The sequence below is a fragment of the Aphelocoma coerulescens genome, chromosome 3 (genome assembly GCF_041296385.1).
Source record: "Aphelocoma coerulescens isolate FSJ_1873_10779 chromosome 3, UR_Acoe_1.0, whole genome shotgun sequence".
Lineage (NCBI taxonomy): Eukaryota > Metazoa > Chordata > Aves > Passeriformes > Corvidae > Aphelocoma > Aphelocoma coerulescens.
In genome coordinates, this window is record NC_091016.1 from 62770659 (window position 1) to 62784330 (window position 13672).

The window sequence follows — 13672 nt, forward strand, 5'->3', positions numbered from 1 at the left end:
CCCCTCCTCCACCAAATTCCCGGTCCTGCAGCCTTTCTGTGCCCAGAGGCAAGAGGGGCCGGGGCGGGCGCCCATCCCGGGGCTCCGGTGCACGGCGCTACGGGAGGACAAGCGGGAGAGCCTGCACGGCAGCCGGGGCGCGGGGAAAGTCGAGGGGGAGCAGCGGAAAATAAATAAGTAAAGACGAAACTCATCTCCTGAAGGCGGACGCATTGTGGCACAGTTTTCCTGCGGCGGCAGGCCCGGTCCGACAGTCCCGGTGCTCAGCGCCCGCCCCCCAGCGCCCTGCCCGGAGAGGGCCCCCCGCTCCCCCGAGCGCCCCGGCACCGCTGCAGGACGGCGGAGCGCCCCCGGCCCGGCCCCGCACGCCGGCCCGCTCACCTCATGGCCCAGCTCCGCGGGCGCCGCCCGCTCCCCCAGCGCCGGGCCGGGGAGCGCAGCGGCGGCGGCGGCGGCAGCGGCTCCTCCCGTCCCCGCGGCAGTGCCCGGCCCCGGGGAGACGCCTGGCGGCGCGGCGGCGGCGGGCGGGCCGGGGGAGGGCCGGGCCGAGGGGCGGCCGCGCCGCGTCCCCTCCCCGCTCCGCCCCTGCGGAGCGCCGGGACAGCGCGGGGCGGGGGGCGAATCCCGAGCGGAGCGCGGGGGCGGCGCGGACGTGCAGCTCCGCCGCCGGTGGTGCCCGAGCGCTCGCTCTGCGGCGGCGCTGCCGCGAAACTTGCTCTCAGCGGAGTGCGAGTGCCGCGGCTGTCCGGCCGCCGATACTGCCTCTGCCGTGGCCACGGAGCTGGTGGGGATCCACAGAACGCCCTGACCTGCACTGCTGGTGGTTAACAACTTCTCAGGAAGGCACTTCACAGCACTTAGAATGTCCTGCACACACGTCCCGGTTTTGCTTCCTTGACTTGGGGTTCAGTTGCAGACTCGCATCCCCCAGGCCGAAGGGGAAGGCAGTGTGTGCACGTCCCCTGAAGCGAGCAGTGGCTGTTTCTTCTGGTACTATCACGGGTCATCCCCGCGGAGATGATCCCACCTTTTCCGTTACCACCAAGCTGGATGGGAGTTTGAGCAACCTGACCTAGTGAAAGGTGTCCCTGCTCATAGCAGGGGTGGGGTTGGACTGGATCATCTGTAAGGCCCCTTCCAACCCAAACTATCATTCTATGAGCCAGTGTGAACTGCACTGGCTGATTCCAAAGTTGGCTCCTCACGTTATAAATGAGTAAATTTTGCAAAAGTTCGACACCATTGGGGTTTAGCAGAGGAGGGAAGTTGAGATGGGTGTCGCTAGTGCAGGGTGTGCAATGTGCAATAGGTGACGCCAGCAGCGTCTTTCCACCCGTTTCTCCAGCCGGGTTGCCGTGGGCTGTCCTGCCCTCTAGTGCCTGCAGCGCCAGCTCCCTCTGGCCGCTCTCCGCTCCCCCCTGCACGCACACCCAGGAGCTGCAGACCCCCGTGCACCCCCCGTGCCACCGTGGGCTCAGAGCCGTCCACCCTGCGGCCCTACCTGCCTGCCGGGGACAGCTGCTGCTGGGAACACTGACCCAGCAAGGAAACGGTGTTGCTGCAAAGTAGCACAGATGTACTTCTGTGAGGGGGACTGCCCCACCTGTGGAATTGCCTGTGAACAGACAACTAACTACACGCGGCAGTGAAGGCACATTTTGTCAGTCATGTCTGGTACTGCTTCCAGTGTACCGGCAGGAGAGGACGATTACAAAGAAAACCGAGACTGGACTTTGCATGTAGCTCCAGCCCCTCACCTCCAGGAGGGGCTCTAAGAGAGGATGCTAAGGAGGATTTTGCACAGGCAGAAATTCCCAGGGGCAGGTAACTCTTTGAACCTGACAAGCCTGAGGAACAGCGGCTTTGGCTCTATTACCTGCTGAGATGTCCATCCAAGTTTGTGTGAGGAAAGACTAACATGAGTGAAAAGCAGTTTATTTAATTGCTGTAGTAACTACCTTTCAAAATAAGGAAAGTAAGGAAATAGTCTTCCAAGAACATTATCAAAGCACTTGCAAAGGTTATGATGCATTCAATATCCTTCTCACGACCTTGTAGCACAGGGTGTGGGACAGCATTTCTTTCCAACCATAAACCTCACAGGTTTTTGATGGATTGGATTGTGTAAAAGGGGACAGAATTCCCCTGCCATTCATTGCACTAGTATCTTCTCTCTTGATTCTTACAGCCTGAAATCAGCAATTCCAGCATATGGAAAACATGTTTTAATGCTCTACTGTTGCTTAGGTTAATCCTTCAGCATGACTAGGGCACAATACCTGTAAACAGATAGGAATTAACTCCTTGTTTCTAAGCCATTGGTCTCCATTTACTTGATGACTTGCCTGTTTGTTATTCAGTTTCCTAATCCAGTGTTCCTTCTTGACCTGATTATTCTAACTGAGAAGAGGTGGAATCTGAAGGCTATTCCTCAGCAACAGGTTGGTCAGTCTCTTCTTTCTCTGCAACTAGTTGGTCAGCAGCATCTGCCTCACCAGACACCTGGGGAGCTGCATCTGTTGCTCTGGGCTCTTCAGCAGGTGCCTCTGTCTGATCAGATGGAGGTGGATGGCTAAATTCATCTAAGCGTTTTTCAACCACCATACGAATCAAGGCTGAAACAGAGATAGCCACCATTAACAAACATGAAGGAAAAACCCTATAATTTGAGATTTTTTAATATATTACTGACCTATAAATCCTTAAATAGACAAAGAACCCTGAAGTAACTCTAAAAATGAAGGAATACCTAAGTGAGAAAAAACATTTCAGCTGCTGTAGCCAAATGACTGGTTTATACTCACAGCAGTAATTTGAAAGAGTGCACTTGGATATTTTTGTTGATTTCCTCACAGTTGCTTCTCACTCCCAGAGCAGGTCACCCCACCACAAACAAGGACTGGTCAGGTTACACACAAGGTGATGTTTTCGGCTGTCTTCATTCAAATAGGTTAAAAATGGATCTTTAGAGACTTTCCCTATGTTTCTACATAAGAGGATATAGAAGCCACTAAATATCCTCTACAAAATTTGAGGAATATGATTTGCAGTTCCTTTTGCAGAGATGATGTTTACAGTGAGTGACTGGGTATAAGTCAGGAAATATGGATGATAAATAGCAAAATGGGCTGCTTACATTACTTACTGACCTGCCCCAGGTATGTCTTAGGACTGGAGCAAGACAATGATATCTGGTTAAAAACTTAAACAGATTTAACAAGAAAATTATAGATATTCTCATCAATACTGTATCCTGTAGCAAGATTCTCCTTAGGATGTTTGTTCAGTACTCACAGACAATATTTTTTTCTTAAAATAAGAGAAATGTCCCTTCCTTCTGAAGAGCTACATGAAGAAGTGATCCTTGAGTGTACTTACTGGCACATATATCAGCATAAAATACCTAACAGACCAGCTGTAACTGTCCAAATCATATTATGCCTTAAAAAATAAAATTCAGAGTCCTGATTAAACTAACAATAAACCCAAAGGAAGCAAATACAATTGTAACACAAACCCAAAATCCCAGTAAGAGGAAAACTATAGGAATGAAGATGCAACTGTAAAAAGTGGTTTGACCTAGGTGCACACAGCTGGGCACACATACGCCATAGTTTTGTGTTTCCACACAAGACAGAGTCCAGGTTTTTCAGGTGTTTCAACTACAGCCTCTGAACTAATAAGAGCCCAAATATTTAGTTTGAACTAGCCCAAAAGGAGACTGATATTTCAATCTATTTCAAAAGCAAGGACATGATTATTGACTGATAAGGAGATAAGCCCTTGTTTTGATGAAAAATATTGGTCACCTCACTTTTTAGTCAACCATGGCCTGCCATCATCCTCCTTTCATGTAGGAGAATAATCCATAGCCCTGGGAGCTTACACAAGCAGATTAAGAGACTTTCATGGTATATATGTGGCAGTACACAAGGTGGGTTTTTCGGTTCCCACTGGCACAATCAGGTGCACTACAGAGAACACTACAGCAGTGGTGGCTGCATAACACAGAGGAAGTAGAAGCTTTATAGCAGAAAAAAACAATTGCATTTTTTAACCATTCTGTTCCTGACATATGTGCTGTATCTCCCAGCATTAACACATCTCAAACAGTATAAAGCCAGAAGAGAGTGGATACTGCAGCATGACTGACACTTCCATTGTTTCAGCTGAATATCAGTTACCTAGTTGTATGTAGTAGTAGTTTTCCAATATTAAAACATGTTAATATAGCAAAAAAAAACAAACCAACAAACAAACGCAAATAAACAAAACCCCCAACACAAAAAGCCATGGGTACTTGGAGCTTTTCCTAAAATGTCACCTCCTACTGATGCCTAGGTTTTAACTTTTATATTTTCCTGATTCTGTACTGCTTAGAGTGTAACTCTGAGGTTTCTTGTACCTTGCTAGTTTCTGCTCACTTGTGCTAGGTAGACATAACAAAGCCTCTCCAGGCCTGCTCTCCAAGGTCACCCAGACCATCCTAGGCCCAAAAAGTATAATCCAAAGAGCTTCTAAGGGGGGGGCCAGTGGAGGGGAAATTACATCATTGAACTGAAGTTTTAATTGGAGAATTAACCCTGATATGCAAATGAACCAAACCTATCAAGGTGTGAAGAACTCAGGACCTGTCATCCATCTTGGGGTCCATTTTTGGCAATAGCCTGTGGCTCCCAGGGGGTACCTTAGAAGGCCTTTCAAATAAATACCTATTTTATTCTTTTACTCCTGTCCAGTCTGTGTCTAGGAGGCCTCTTAAGGCATCACTACCTTAACCCACAGTGAGCATATAAATGTGACATTTGTTCTGATCAGCAAAAAAACAATCAAGAACATCAGGCAGCCCACATTACGTTCCAGGATTTGGTAACTTACAGTCAAGCATCATCCTTCCCAGAACCTTCCTCTGTAGTGTTTCTTCCACTTCTGACATCAGCCATGGAAGGAAGTCTGTCTCAATATCTGTAAGAATTTAGCAGGAAGAAACGAAGAGAAAACATCACTTTATAAAGGATGACCAATAGGACTTGGTGGCTGTTTTTATTTGCTATGACAATTAAGGAATGACCCCCCCCCCCACCAAAAGGCACTTGCTCTGCAAGAGTCAGACAAAATCTCTCAGATGATGTTTGGTTTCTTACCTCCAACCTCTCTTACTGAGGTTCATCATCATTATAGACTCAGAGCAGAGTCCTCTCAACTGCAGTTGTTTACAAAGAGGTCTGGCACCGTTGAAGGGCTCAGAAGAGATGAGATACACAGCCACGTTCTAGTGAGATCCAAATAACTATCCTGAACAAGTCAGGAGAATAACATTTCCTGCCTTGCTTTCCAAAGACATTTGGCTTCTGGTCTGCTGAAAGCATTTGTTCTCTCTGACTAAGGCGTTCTTGCTTATCCGTGTATTTCTCAAATGATACTATTTGTACACTGTGATCCCAAAGCCTGCCCTGGTTGAAAACCACACTCAGTTTCTGCATTGATCCCATGATTTATCCTAGCTAGAGTGTAACCATTCCCAAGCTGTGGTCTGTGCCCATGTGGAGACTGGTGAAGTGGGGTGGAGCAAAGTAGCTCATAAGAAATGCTGCTGATTCTAACAGCTTGGAAGCCACTGATATACAACTCCAAAATTGTTTTCTGGGCCTAATTCTAATTGACTAATTTCTCCCTTGCTCTGATAATCATTAAAAAATATTCAGAATGACATACTGATTTGTCTGTTCTATAAAAATACATGTACTTCAATTTGGATCTCTCTCTCTCCCAATCCTACCCACCCATTTATTTCTCTCCAGTTCCAAAGCAACTCTTCTCATTGTCACACTGTCAGCTCTCGCTTATTCTTCACTATTTGTACAGATGATCAATAATGTTTGTTTGTGTTAAAACTATGAGTTCAGCCACAAATGTAAATTAATAAAGTCTTATGACATTATTCTAAATAATAGGACAATATGCTATGTTTCATGGTTGTTTTGAGCTTTATATTACCTTGCTCACATATTTAAAAAGAAAAAAACAAAACAAACCTCTTTCTATAGGGTCATAAAAAAATCCACTGGCATGAAGATTGTTGAAGACTGAGGGAATGAGATCAGCCAGGTAACGCTGAGCAAATGCCCGAGCTGCAACTTTCTCTGCAGTCTCTTTCTGTTTCCTCAGCTTTTCCAGGTGCTCAAGTCTGCGACGTTCCTGTCAAGGCAATTATGCATGTAAAACTTAGAGGCCTTTAGCTGTGACTCCTTTGATCTAGATTTTGAAGAACTATCACAGTGTGTGTCTCATAAATAGAAAAGATAGTCAAAAGTACAGGTAATGATGATCTCTACCTGGTATTTGCAGCCTCTGACTTTCACTAAAGATTTCATTAAAGAGTGCTTGAAAGCAAGCTTGTACTTTATCTATGGAGTATTAAAATACCCCCAAATTACAGGGAAACACATTTCTGTAGTATTCTTTTTCTGATTATGGCAAGTCTATAAAATAAGGGCATCACAGCTGGCCAAATGAAACCCTTTTCTGATGCCTTAGTACACATTAATCTCATGACTTTTTGCTTTATTATTGCAGATCAAGCTGTTTGTTGGCCTTGGAATGTGATGAGGTTGGATAAATATTTCCCAAACTTTTAATCTTCCAATATTATATCCTATTTCATGTACAAAAATATTAAAACTCAAATTAGTTCAGGAAAACATTAGAAAACACAATTATACAAAGCTGATGAATAGTAAGTAATTAAGTCTTACCTTTTCTGTTTATTCCTATTTAGTAAGTATTATTAATATAGCATAATACTTGGCGATCTTGAGATGTACACACAGAGTAGTTCATGCATTGGGTGTGAAAGACTAGGAGGTGTCTCTCTTAATTCCAAGTACTCCATTTGTTTAGTTATTATAATGAAAAGGCTCAAGAAACAGCTTCACCAGGTACAGAAGAAAATGCTGTTGGGTTTGACCTTTTGACCAGGCGTCCAACTACACCAGGCCACTCAAGTATGACTGCTCCAAGTAAACGCAACAGTGTGGTGCTGTTGTACGAGAGCAAGTGGCAGAGTGCAGCTGTATGTCACCAAAATGCTTAAAGGTATATCAAAGCTGACAGTACCCTTTTGGGCATACCCAGCTTATATCACAGCTTGTCGTTCTGCACTGGAAATGTTTTTCTCCCTTCTGACATCATTCAGACAGGCCTTGCCCTGAGGAAGGCTTACCTTCTCCTCTCTGATTCGCCTGTCCTGCTCTTCCAAGCGCTGCAATTCAGCAAACTCTGCATTACGCAGCTCTGCGAAGGCACGCTGATGTGACCACAGCTGGGCCAGCTCTTCCTCCTCCATGACTTCCAGCAAAGCCTGCTCCACTGTTTTCCCAATCAACACTTCCAGGATTGGCTTAACTTCAATATCAAAGTCAAACAACTGAGGATGGGAGTCAGAAAAACAGAGATAAATGTCCCTTGATCACAGTTACTCTTAACAAAGATTGGCAAGGAGAAAAAGGATAAAAAAGCCCTTGTACTGAAGTCAGGCTGGATAAATGCAGGTGCAGGTGGGGGACCAGTGTCAGTTGAGGCAGAGAGAATCATGAGTGCTGCTGGGGGCTAAGTAGTGAGTGGGCTGGAGGGAGACACCACACACCCTCCCACAGCCCCTGTGTGGACTGCCAAGCACTTACCTGGACCCTATTTCTGTGTTCCCTTCTTGGGCTGGACACGTTTTACAGAAGAGAGCATTTCTCAACACTGTAGTTCATAGCTGAAAGCAGCAGAACCAGTGCACATGGAGATACATCTTCCTTAATTTTACACTTAACCTCAAAGCAGACATTGGTGAGTTGGGTTTGGGGTTTTTTTGCATGTTCTGTGAGGATTAGTTCTTTTCTGTTTCTACTTCAATTTTGTATCAGAAATGTGTTTTGTATGGGAGATATATTTTGACAGCGCTTGTGGACCTGATTTCATACCTCCCCTTCTTCTATTTGTGTGGCCACATCTTTTCCTGTTTTGGCTGGTATGAAGAGTGGAGTGGGTGGTCTGTCCAAAAATTCATCTGTTTGACACTCTCCATCAACCTCTATTATCCGATCACTAATCTCTTCCAAATACAGTTCTAGAAACAAAAGCACAATGAATACTCAAAGTGGGATTCTTTTTATTTTATCTCTCAACTGTTTTTGATGACTCTACATTCTGAATTACATCCAAAGATTGCAATAAAATGTTATCTATAAAGTTAAAAAAAAGGCCTCTCGAAACACAGGTCAGTTTGCTGCATAGGTCAGGAGTTCACCTTAAACAAAAGTTTTAAAACCTTCAATTTTAAGCATATATGAAACTTCTCTGATTATACTGAAAATGGAAATATATGAAGAAGTCTTGATTAATGTTCAAGAATGTATGCTGAAAAACAGACCTTCTGGGAAAATGTCACTAATTAGACAAGTTTAGAACCTCTGATTCCAGCATTCTATGATTTAAACTTATCCTTGTGTGATTCTACCAACTTCATCACCAATTTAGCAAGTGAACATAGATCAGCAAGCTTTTCTTTTCAGACAGATGAAAAAAAGGCAGCCTTCTACCTGTCTGCACATGAACATGTTCTCTGCCTTCCACAGGCTCTGGCGTTCCTGGTCGGATTTGCACGTGTGTAAACTTTCTGGCCAGTAATTTTTTCTGGGCTTTCCTCTGCTTTTTAACCTCAGGGGTACTGGGCTGGGTACTCTGAGCAGGGGTGAAGAAGAAAAACACCCACAAAACAGAATAAACTTTGTACTTGAAAATGATACTCAATTGCCTCTACAGAAAAATGAAGGTTGCTCTTTGATTTTAATGCTAGCTATCTAGTATGTTGGATTTACTTTACTGGGTCCTGGCTCTATATTTTCAGTTGATGTAAAGACTGTATGGCATGAAATTAGTAAGTTATGCTAGCTGCCTACAGGCACATAATAATGGCATCTCACACTGAGTAATTAATTAATTAGTTATGTGAAAGTAAATATTGTATACAGAACTTTGTAAGATAAAGTATATTAAAATGGTGTGTTTTTTCTGACAAGTGAGAGTTTTCAAATTTTGAGAGGTCAAATGGACTTAAGTCCAGTTATCATATTATGAACAGAATTGTTTGCTAGATAAAAATTCTAGGACCAATTATTGTTGATGAAACAAGAAACTCACAATAACTTTTCTATTCAGTACTCTACTTATGGATTGAGATAAACATCAGTTTTGAACTTCTTAAACAAAACTTACATAAAATTCACTCTAAGAAACAGCTACTGAACAACACAAAGCTATTTTCAACAGTAGCTTTAAAAAATACAGACTGCTTTAAGTTCATATATGATCAAATTATCTATGTAGAAATATTCTCTGAAAACAAAGTATCACATCTGGGTGGGACTCTGAGCAACCTGGACCAGTGGAAGGTGTCTCTGCCCATGGCAGGGGGTTGGAACTAGATGATCTTTAAGGTCCCTTTCAACCCAAACCATTCTAAGATTCCATTATTTACTATTGTATCAGGATATACCAGTAATACAAACAAAATACTTTGGTATCCTCACAAGCAGCTTTTGCATACAGCTGGACCATTTAGCTCTGCTTCTATGGTAGGAAAAAACAAACTCTACCCCACGACTCAATTTCCCAAGAGCTGTAATTCTCCCTGATGACACCTTGCATAGGATAACAAATTATCCAGTAATGACCCGTGCTCAGGACCATTGCACTAAAGAAATGGAGAAGGAAAATGAAGGAATCAAGTACTCAAAGGGAGGGAAAAAATCAGAACTGCACAAGTTCATATGAAACTACATGCTTTAAGAATGAGCTGGAAACAGAGGCTAGTTTAACTGGAGAGCTTGTGACTACGTGAAACATTGAAAGTAAAATTACAGCTTCGGTAGTTAAAATTATAAATCAGGAACAGCTTTGCTGCCCTCCCTATGACTTTCCAACATAACTGTAGTATGATCCACACTAAAAATTCCCATACCTCCGGCAGGAGGCGAATGGACAAAGCGTTGCCGCGCACCACTCTCGGGTCGATCATGATGTTGCCGTAGCGCCGCGGGCCCTTCTCCCTGCGGCACAGCACAGACAGCGCCGGTTGCGGCCCCCGCACGCCGCGCACGAGAAAGGCAGGGCGGCGGGGGCTGCGCTCCCCGGGAAGGGCCGGCAGGGAGCTGGGCCGAGGGGAAAGGCGCGGAGGGCAGCGGGGCAGCGGCCCGGGGAGGGCGGCGCGGTCCGCCGGACACCAGCACTCACGTCTCGGCGGCGTTGGACTGCTCTCGGTACTTGGGGCGGGGGAGCAGGGAGCGGGGCTGGCTGCAGAAGCTGTAGGGCACGTCCAGCTCGGGCGCTCGGATGGGCACCATGGTGGGCTCCGTGCGGCGGCTCCGACTCCGGCTTCGCGCGGGGCGGGCGCGGCCTGAGGGAGCGGTAACGGCGTCCGTCTCCCGGGCAACGCGCGGCGCATGCGCGGGCGGGCGGCCGCGGGCCGCTCGGGGGATCAGGGAATGGCTTGGGCTGGGAGGCACCTTAAGGATCATCCATGGGCAGGGACACCTCCCACTAGACCAGGGTGCTTAAAGCCCCATCCAGCCCGACCTCGAACACTTTCAGGGTGGGGAATTCTCAGCCTCTCTGGGGAACCTGCTACAGTGCCTCACCACCCTTCCAGCAAACAATGTCTTCCTAAAATCTAATCTAAATCTACCCTCTTCCAGATTGAATGCATTCCCCCTTGTCCTGTCACTACATGTCCTTGTAAAAAGCCCCTCTCCAGCTCTCTTGTTGGCTCTCAGGTACTGGAATGCCGTGGTCAGGTCACCCCGGAGCCTTCCCTTTGCTGTGCGCGGCCTTCCCCCTCACGGAGCTGTTCCTGCCGGGAGCGAGCCAAAGCCTCGGGAGGAGCCGGCCCGCCGGTCCCTGGGAAAGCATCACCGTAAGCCACAGCGGGTTGAGCTTGGCAGCGCTGCGGGGCCCGCCCTGGGCGAGGCAATGAGGGCGTCGGACCGCGAGGTGTCACCGTCCTCCCGCCGCCTCCGGACAAACTCCCCCGGGACTCGCAGCTTTCCCGGGAAACGCGAGGTGCCTTAACCCGATCTGCGCTAGCACTGGCCTGAGAAGGTTTTCTGGGGGGTCGCGAAACCCTTTTGGATGGCGTGCTGGTGGCTTAAGTACTGGTGTCCTGGAAGTACCGGCTCGAACAGCTGCACTCCAAATTTGTGTTTTCCACACAAGCTGGAGATTTGGATACTGTAAAGGTGTCCTGTGAGGACAGATACAAGATGAGGTGAATCCTCGCTATGCCATCCCACCCGTGGTGAGCTGCACTCCCTGCCAGGGCAAATCATGAGGACGTGTTTTCAGCTTCTGGAAAAATTTTCTTTTAAGAGAAACATAAAAGCATTGAAGGGTTACTGATACAGTGATAGTCTTTTCTTTTAACCTCCGTGGGTAGGGATACACCTTGATTATTTTAGCAAGATTTAGCATATAAAATAGCCTATGCCCTTTGTTTCTGAAACCTTTGGTTTAAATGTAATTCACGTGTTAAATTCTGTTTATTTCAGCTCAGACATCTGAGCTACTGCTGCAGACATCTGTGCTCCACCGCAGCCCCAAGTAGACAGTCCCAGGCAAAAAACTGGAAACAGCAGAGAGTACTTCACAGGAGGCCTCAAAGGCATGAGGGAAGCATCCTGTGGAGCAGGAGAAACTATTTGAAAAACAAGTTAAGAAACCCACCCCAAACTAAAAGAAAAGCCTGCCAAAAAGCCAGGTGTGGCAGGCAAGGGGGAAAAAAAAGAATGTTTTTGTAATTTATTATTGGGCAGCTTGCAGAGTCAATAGAGGAATGGGAATTGTGTTGACTCCACTGTTGCTAGCTAGGTGGTGGGACAAGTAGATATGAGCCTGCAGAAGTACAGTGCAAGTGTCACTGGGGTAGGAGGGGAGAGCAGTCCTTCAATATTTGCTTGTGTCTGGGCAAGCAAGTTGATTAATGAGTTCTTGATCCAGCCAAGCCAGAGTACTATGGTCCTTAAATTTGACCAGAACCAATACAATCCTTTGATTTTGGAAACTTGACTCATTTTCTGAAAATTTAAGTTTGCTTTTATGGTTGGCTCTACTGCTATTAGATGGGGGACTTGAAATCTGGGTAGACCTTTCCAAAATTGTTAGAGATCTGGTGTTTCTGTTCACGTGAGAAACAGCTGCAGCACAGCCTTAAAAATGTCAGTCTATATCTGTCCAGAGTGTGCTTGCTGAACAACCCTAGAAATTGGGCTGGAATGGACTGGATAGGAGGGCAACTAGAAGATGGCCTGTAACCACTGGAGCAAGGATTCCTGAGGAGCTGCCTGTTACCTATTGCACACAAATCTTGTGAAGATGAAGGTATTGCATCACAGGTTCATTTTGTTAAGCTGGCCCCAGCTGGTGTCTCACTTTTTGGGAGAATTTCTCATTCAGCTAATATGTTCGTTGGTTGAATGGCAGTGACTCTCCTCCTTATCTCTGTGAAACTCTGCTACCCCCTGAGTTAGCAGTTCAGTGCAAAGGTCTCTGCAGGTTTATAAGTGACAAAGCTATGCCCAGAAAAAAACTCAGCTTTTTTCCCTTGGTCCCTTTTATGTTGGTTTGTTGTTGTTTTGTTTGTTGTTTTTTTGGTTTTTTTTTTGCTAAAAATAGCTGGTGAGTTCAGGAACATTTTGCGTCATCACAAGACTGAGTGGAGCAGGATCCAAAAACATGTTGATTGTAATCAGATTGCTGCCATTAGTTGCTCTCTGGATCTCATAGTAGCAATGACTGTTTCACATATGCTTTAGAGGATTTTCTTGGACCTGCACGACAGCAGTGCCAGAGGTATTGCCTGGGAAATAGGCCTACCTAGCAAGGAATGAATCAGCCCATATCCCATATGGCAGCTAAGAAAGGTCTTTTGAAGTGCCTTCAGTTGACTTGAAAGCTGCAGAACAAGGGCTTTATCTCTTTCCAGGTTTGCTATGGGTCTGTTAAAAGGCCTTGGAGCCAAAACATACCTTTTTGTTTGTTTGTTTTCATGAGAATCTCCTGGCATTGTACCATGCCTTATGGCATGCCCTTGGCTTTCTTTTTTTGGATGTGAAACAAGTTTATTCACAGCAAAGCAAATGTGAAGGTGCCAGTGTGTAGTAACAGAAGATGTACACCCACTGTTTCCTGCAACACTTGGGATGCATTCTGTAACTAGTGAATGACACCTTGAAATACAATATAAGGGATCTACAGTGCTGAGCCTGGGTCTTCCTGTGGCCCTAGCTTGGATGTTGCTAGATTGAGAGACCTTGTGCCACAGTGCATCATACAACACAGTGCTGAGCAGACCAGCTGAGTCCGGTTTCTACCATCTTAACTTTCTGCAGCTTAGTCTCATAACTAAGAAAGGAAGGAGGTTTATGGGTATAGGCAATGTTTAACTGTCAAGGAAGGACAGAGAGGAGCATAATGCTTTCCTAGAGCATTTTCTCTGTCTGGAGGAGGACCATGGCTGCTTATAAAATCACAGGAATGCTTCCCTGGTGTAAAACTGTGTAATTATATGAAATTTGGTTTAGACTTAGTTCTCGATGGCCCTGAGATGGAATTTTAATCTATGATTCTTACC

The 13672-nt window shown here is 45.9% G+C and overlaps 2 protein-coding genes across 3 annotated transcripts in view; both read right to left on the minus strand.

The window, feature by feature from the left end:
* The window catches only part of PLAGL1 (PLAG1 like zinc finger 1), a 47001-nt gene extending 46490 nt beyond the window's left edge, over positions 1–511 (minus strand). The window contains exon 1 of the mRNA XM_069010559.1: positions 382–511. The gene's annotated coding sequence lies outside the window, so the exon portion shown is untranslated. The remainder of the gene's footprint in view (positions 1–381) is intronic.
* A 1421-nt stretch (positions 512–1932) lies between these two features.
* Positions 1933–10492, minus strand: RSPH3 (radial spoke head 3). 2 transcript variants are annotated; one of them, XM_069008544.1, is made up of 8 exons: positions 10282–10411; positions 10010–10097; positions 8589–8730; positions 7971–8116; positions 7223–7426; positions 6036–6198; positions 4879–4965; positions 1933–2615 (listed from the first exon to the last, which is right to left on the minus strand). In XM_069008544.1, exons 1-8 carry the CDS (start codon positions 10389–10391, stop codon positions 2425–2427), a joined length of 1131 nt encoding a protein of 376 aa, XP_068864645.1. In that variant the 5' UTR covers positions 10392–10411; the 3' UTR covers positions 1933–2424. The 2 variants fall into 2 exon arrangements, with proteins under 2 accessions (XP_068864645.1, XP_068864644.1); XM_069008543.1 differs by having other exon boundaries at positions 10010–10492.
* Between the last annotated feature and the right edge of the window lie 3180 nt (positions 10493–13672).

Excerpts from the sequence above, each read along its gene's own strand:
- RSPH3 (XM_069008543.1), bottom strand. The coding sequence starts at position 10,492 with ATGCGCCGCGCGTTGCCCGGGAGACGGACGCCGTTACCGCTCCCTCAG. Across the intron at positions 7,427-7,970 it reads CACAAATAGAAGAAGGGGAG|TTGTTTGACTTTGATATTGA; the intron begins GTATGAAATCAG and ends TCCCATCCTCAG. Across the intron at positions 2,616-4,878 it reads GGGAAGGATGATGCTTGACT|CCTTGATTCGTATGGTGGTT; the intron begins GTAAGTTACCAA and ends TCTCTGTTTCAG.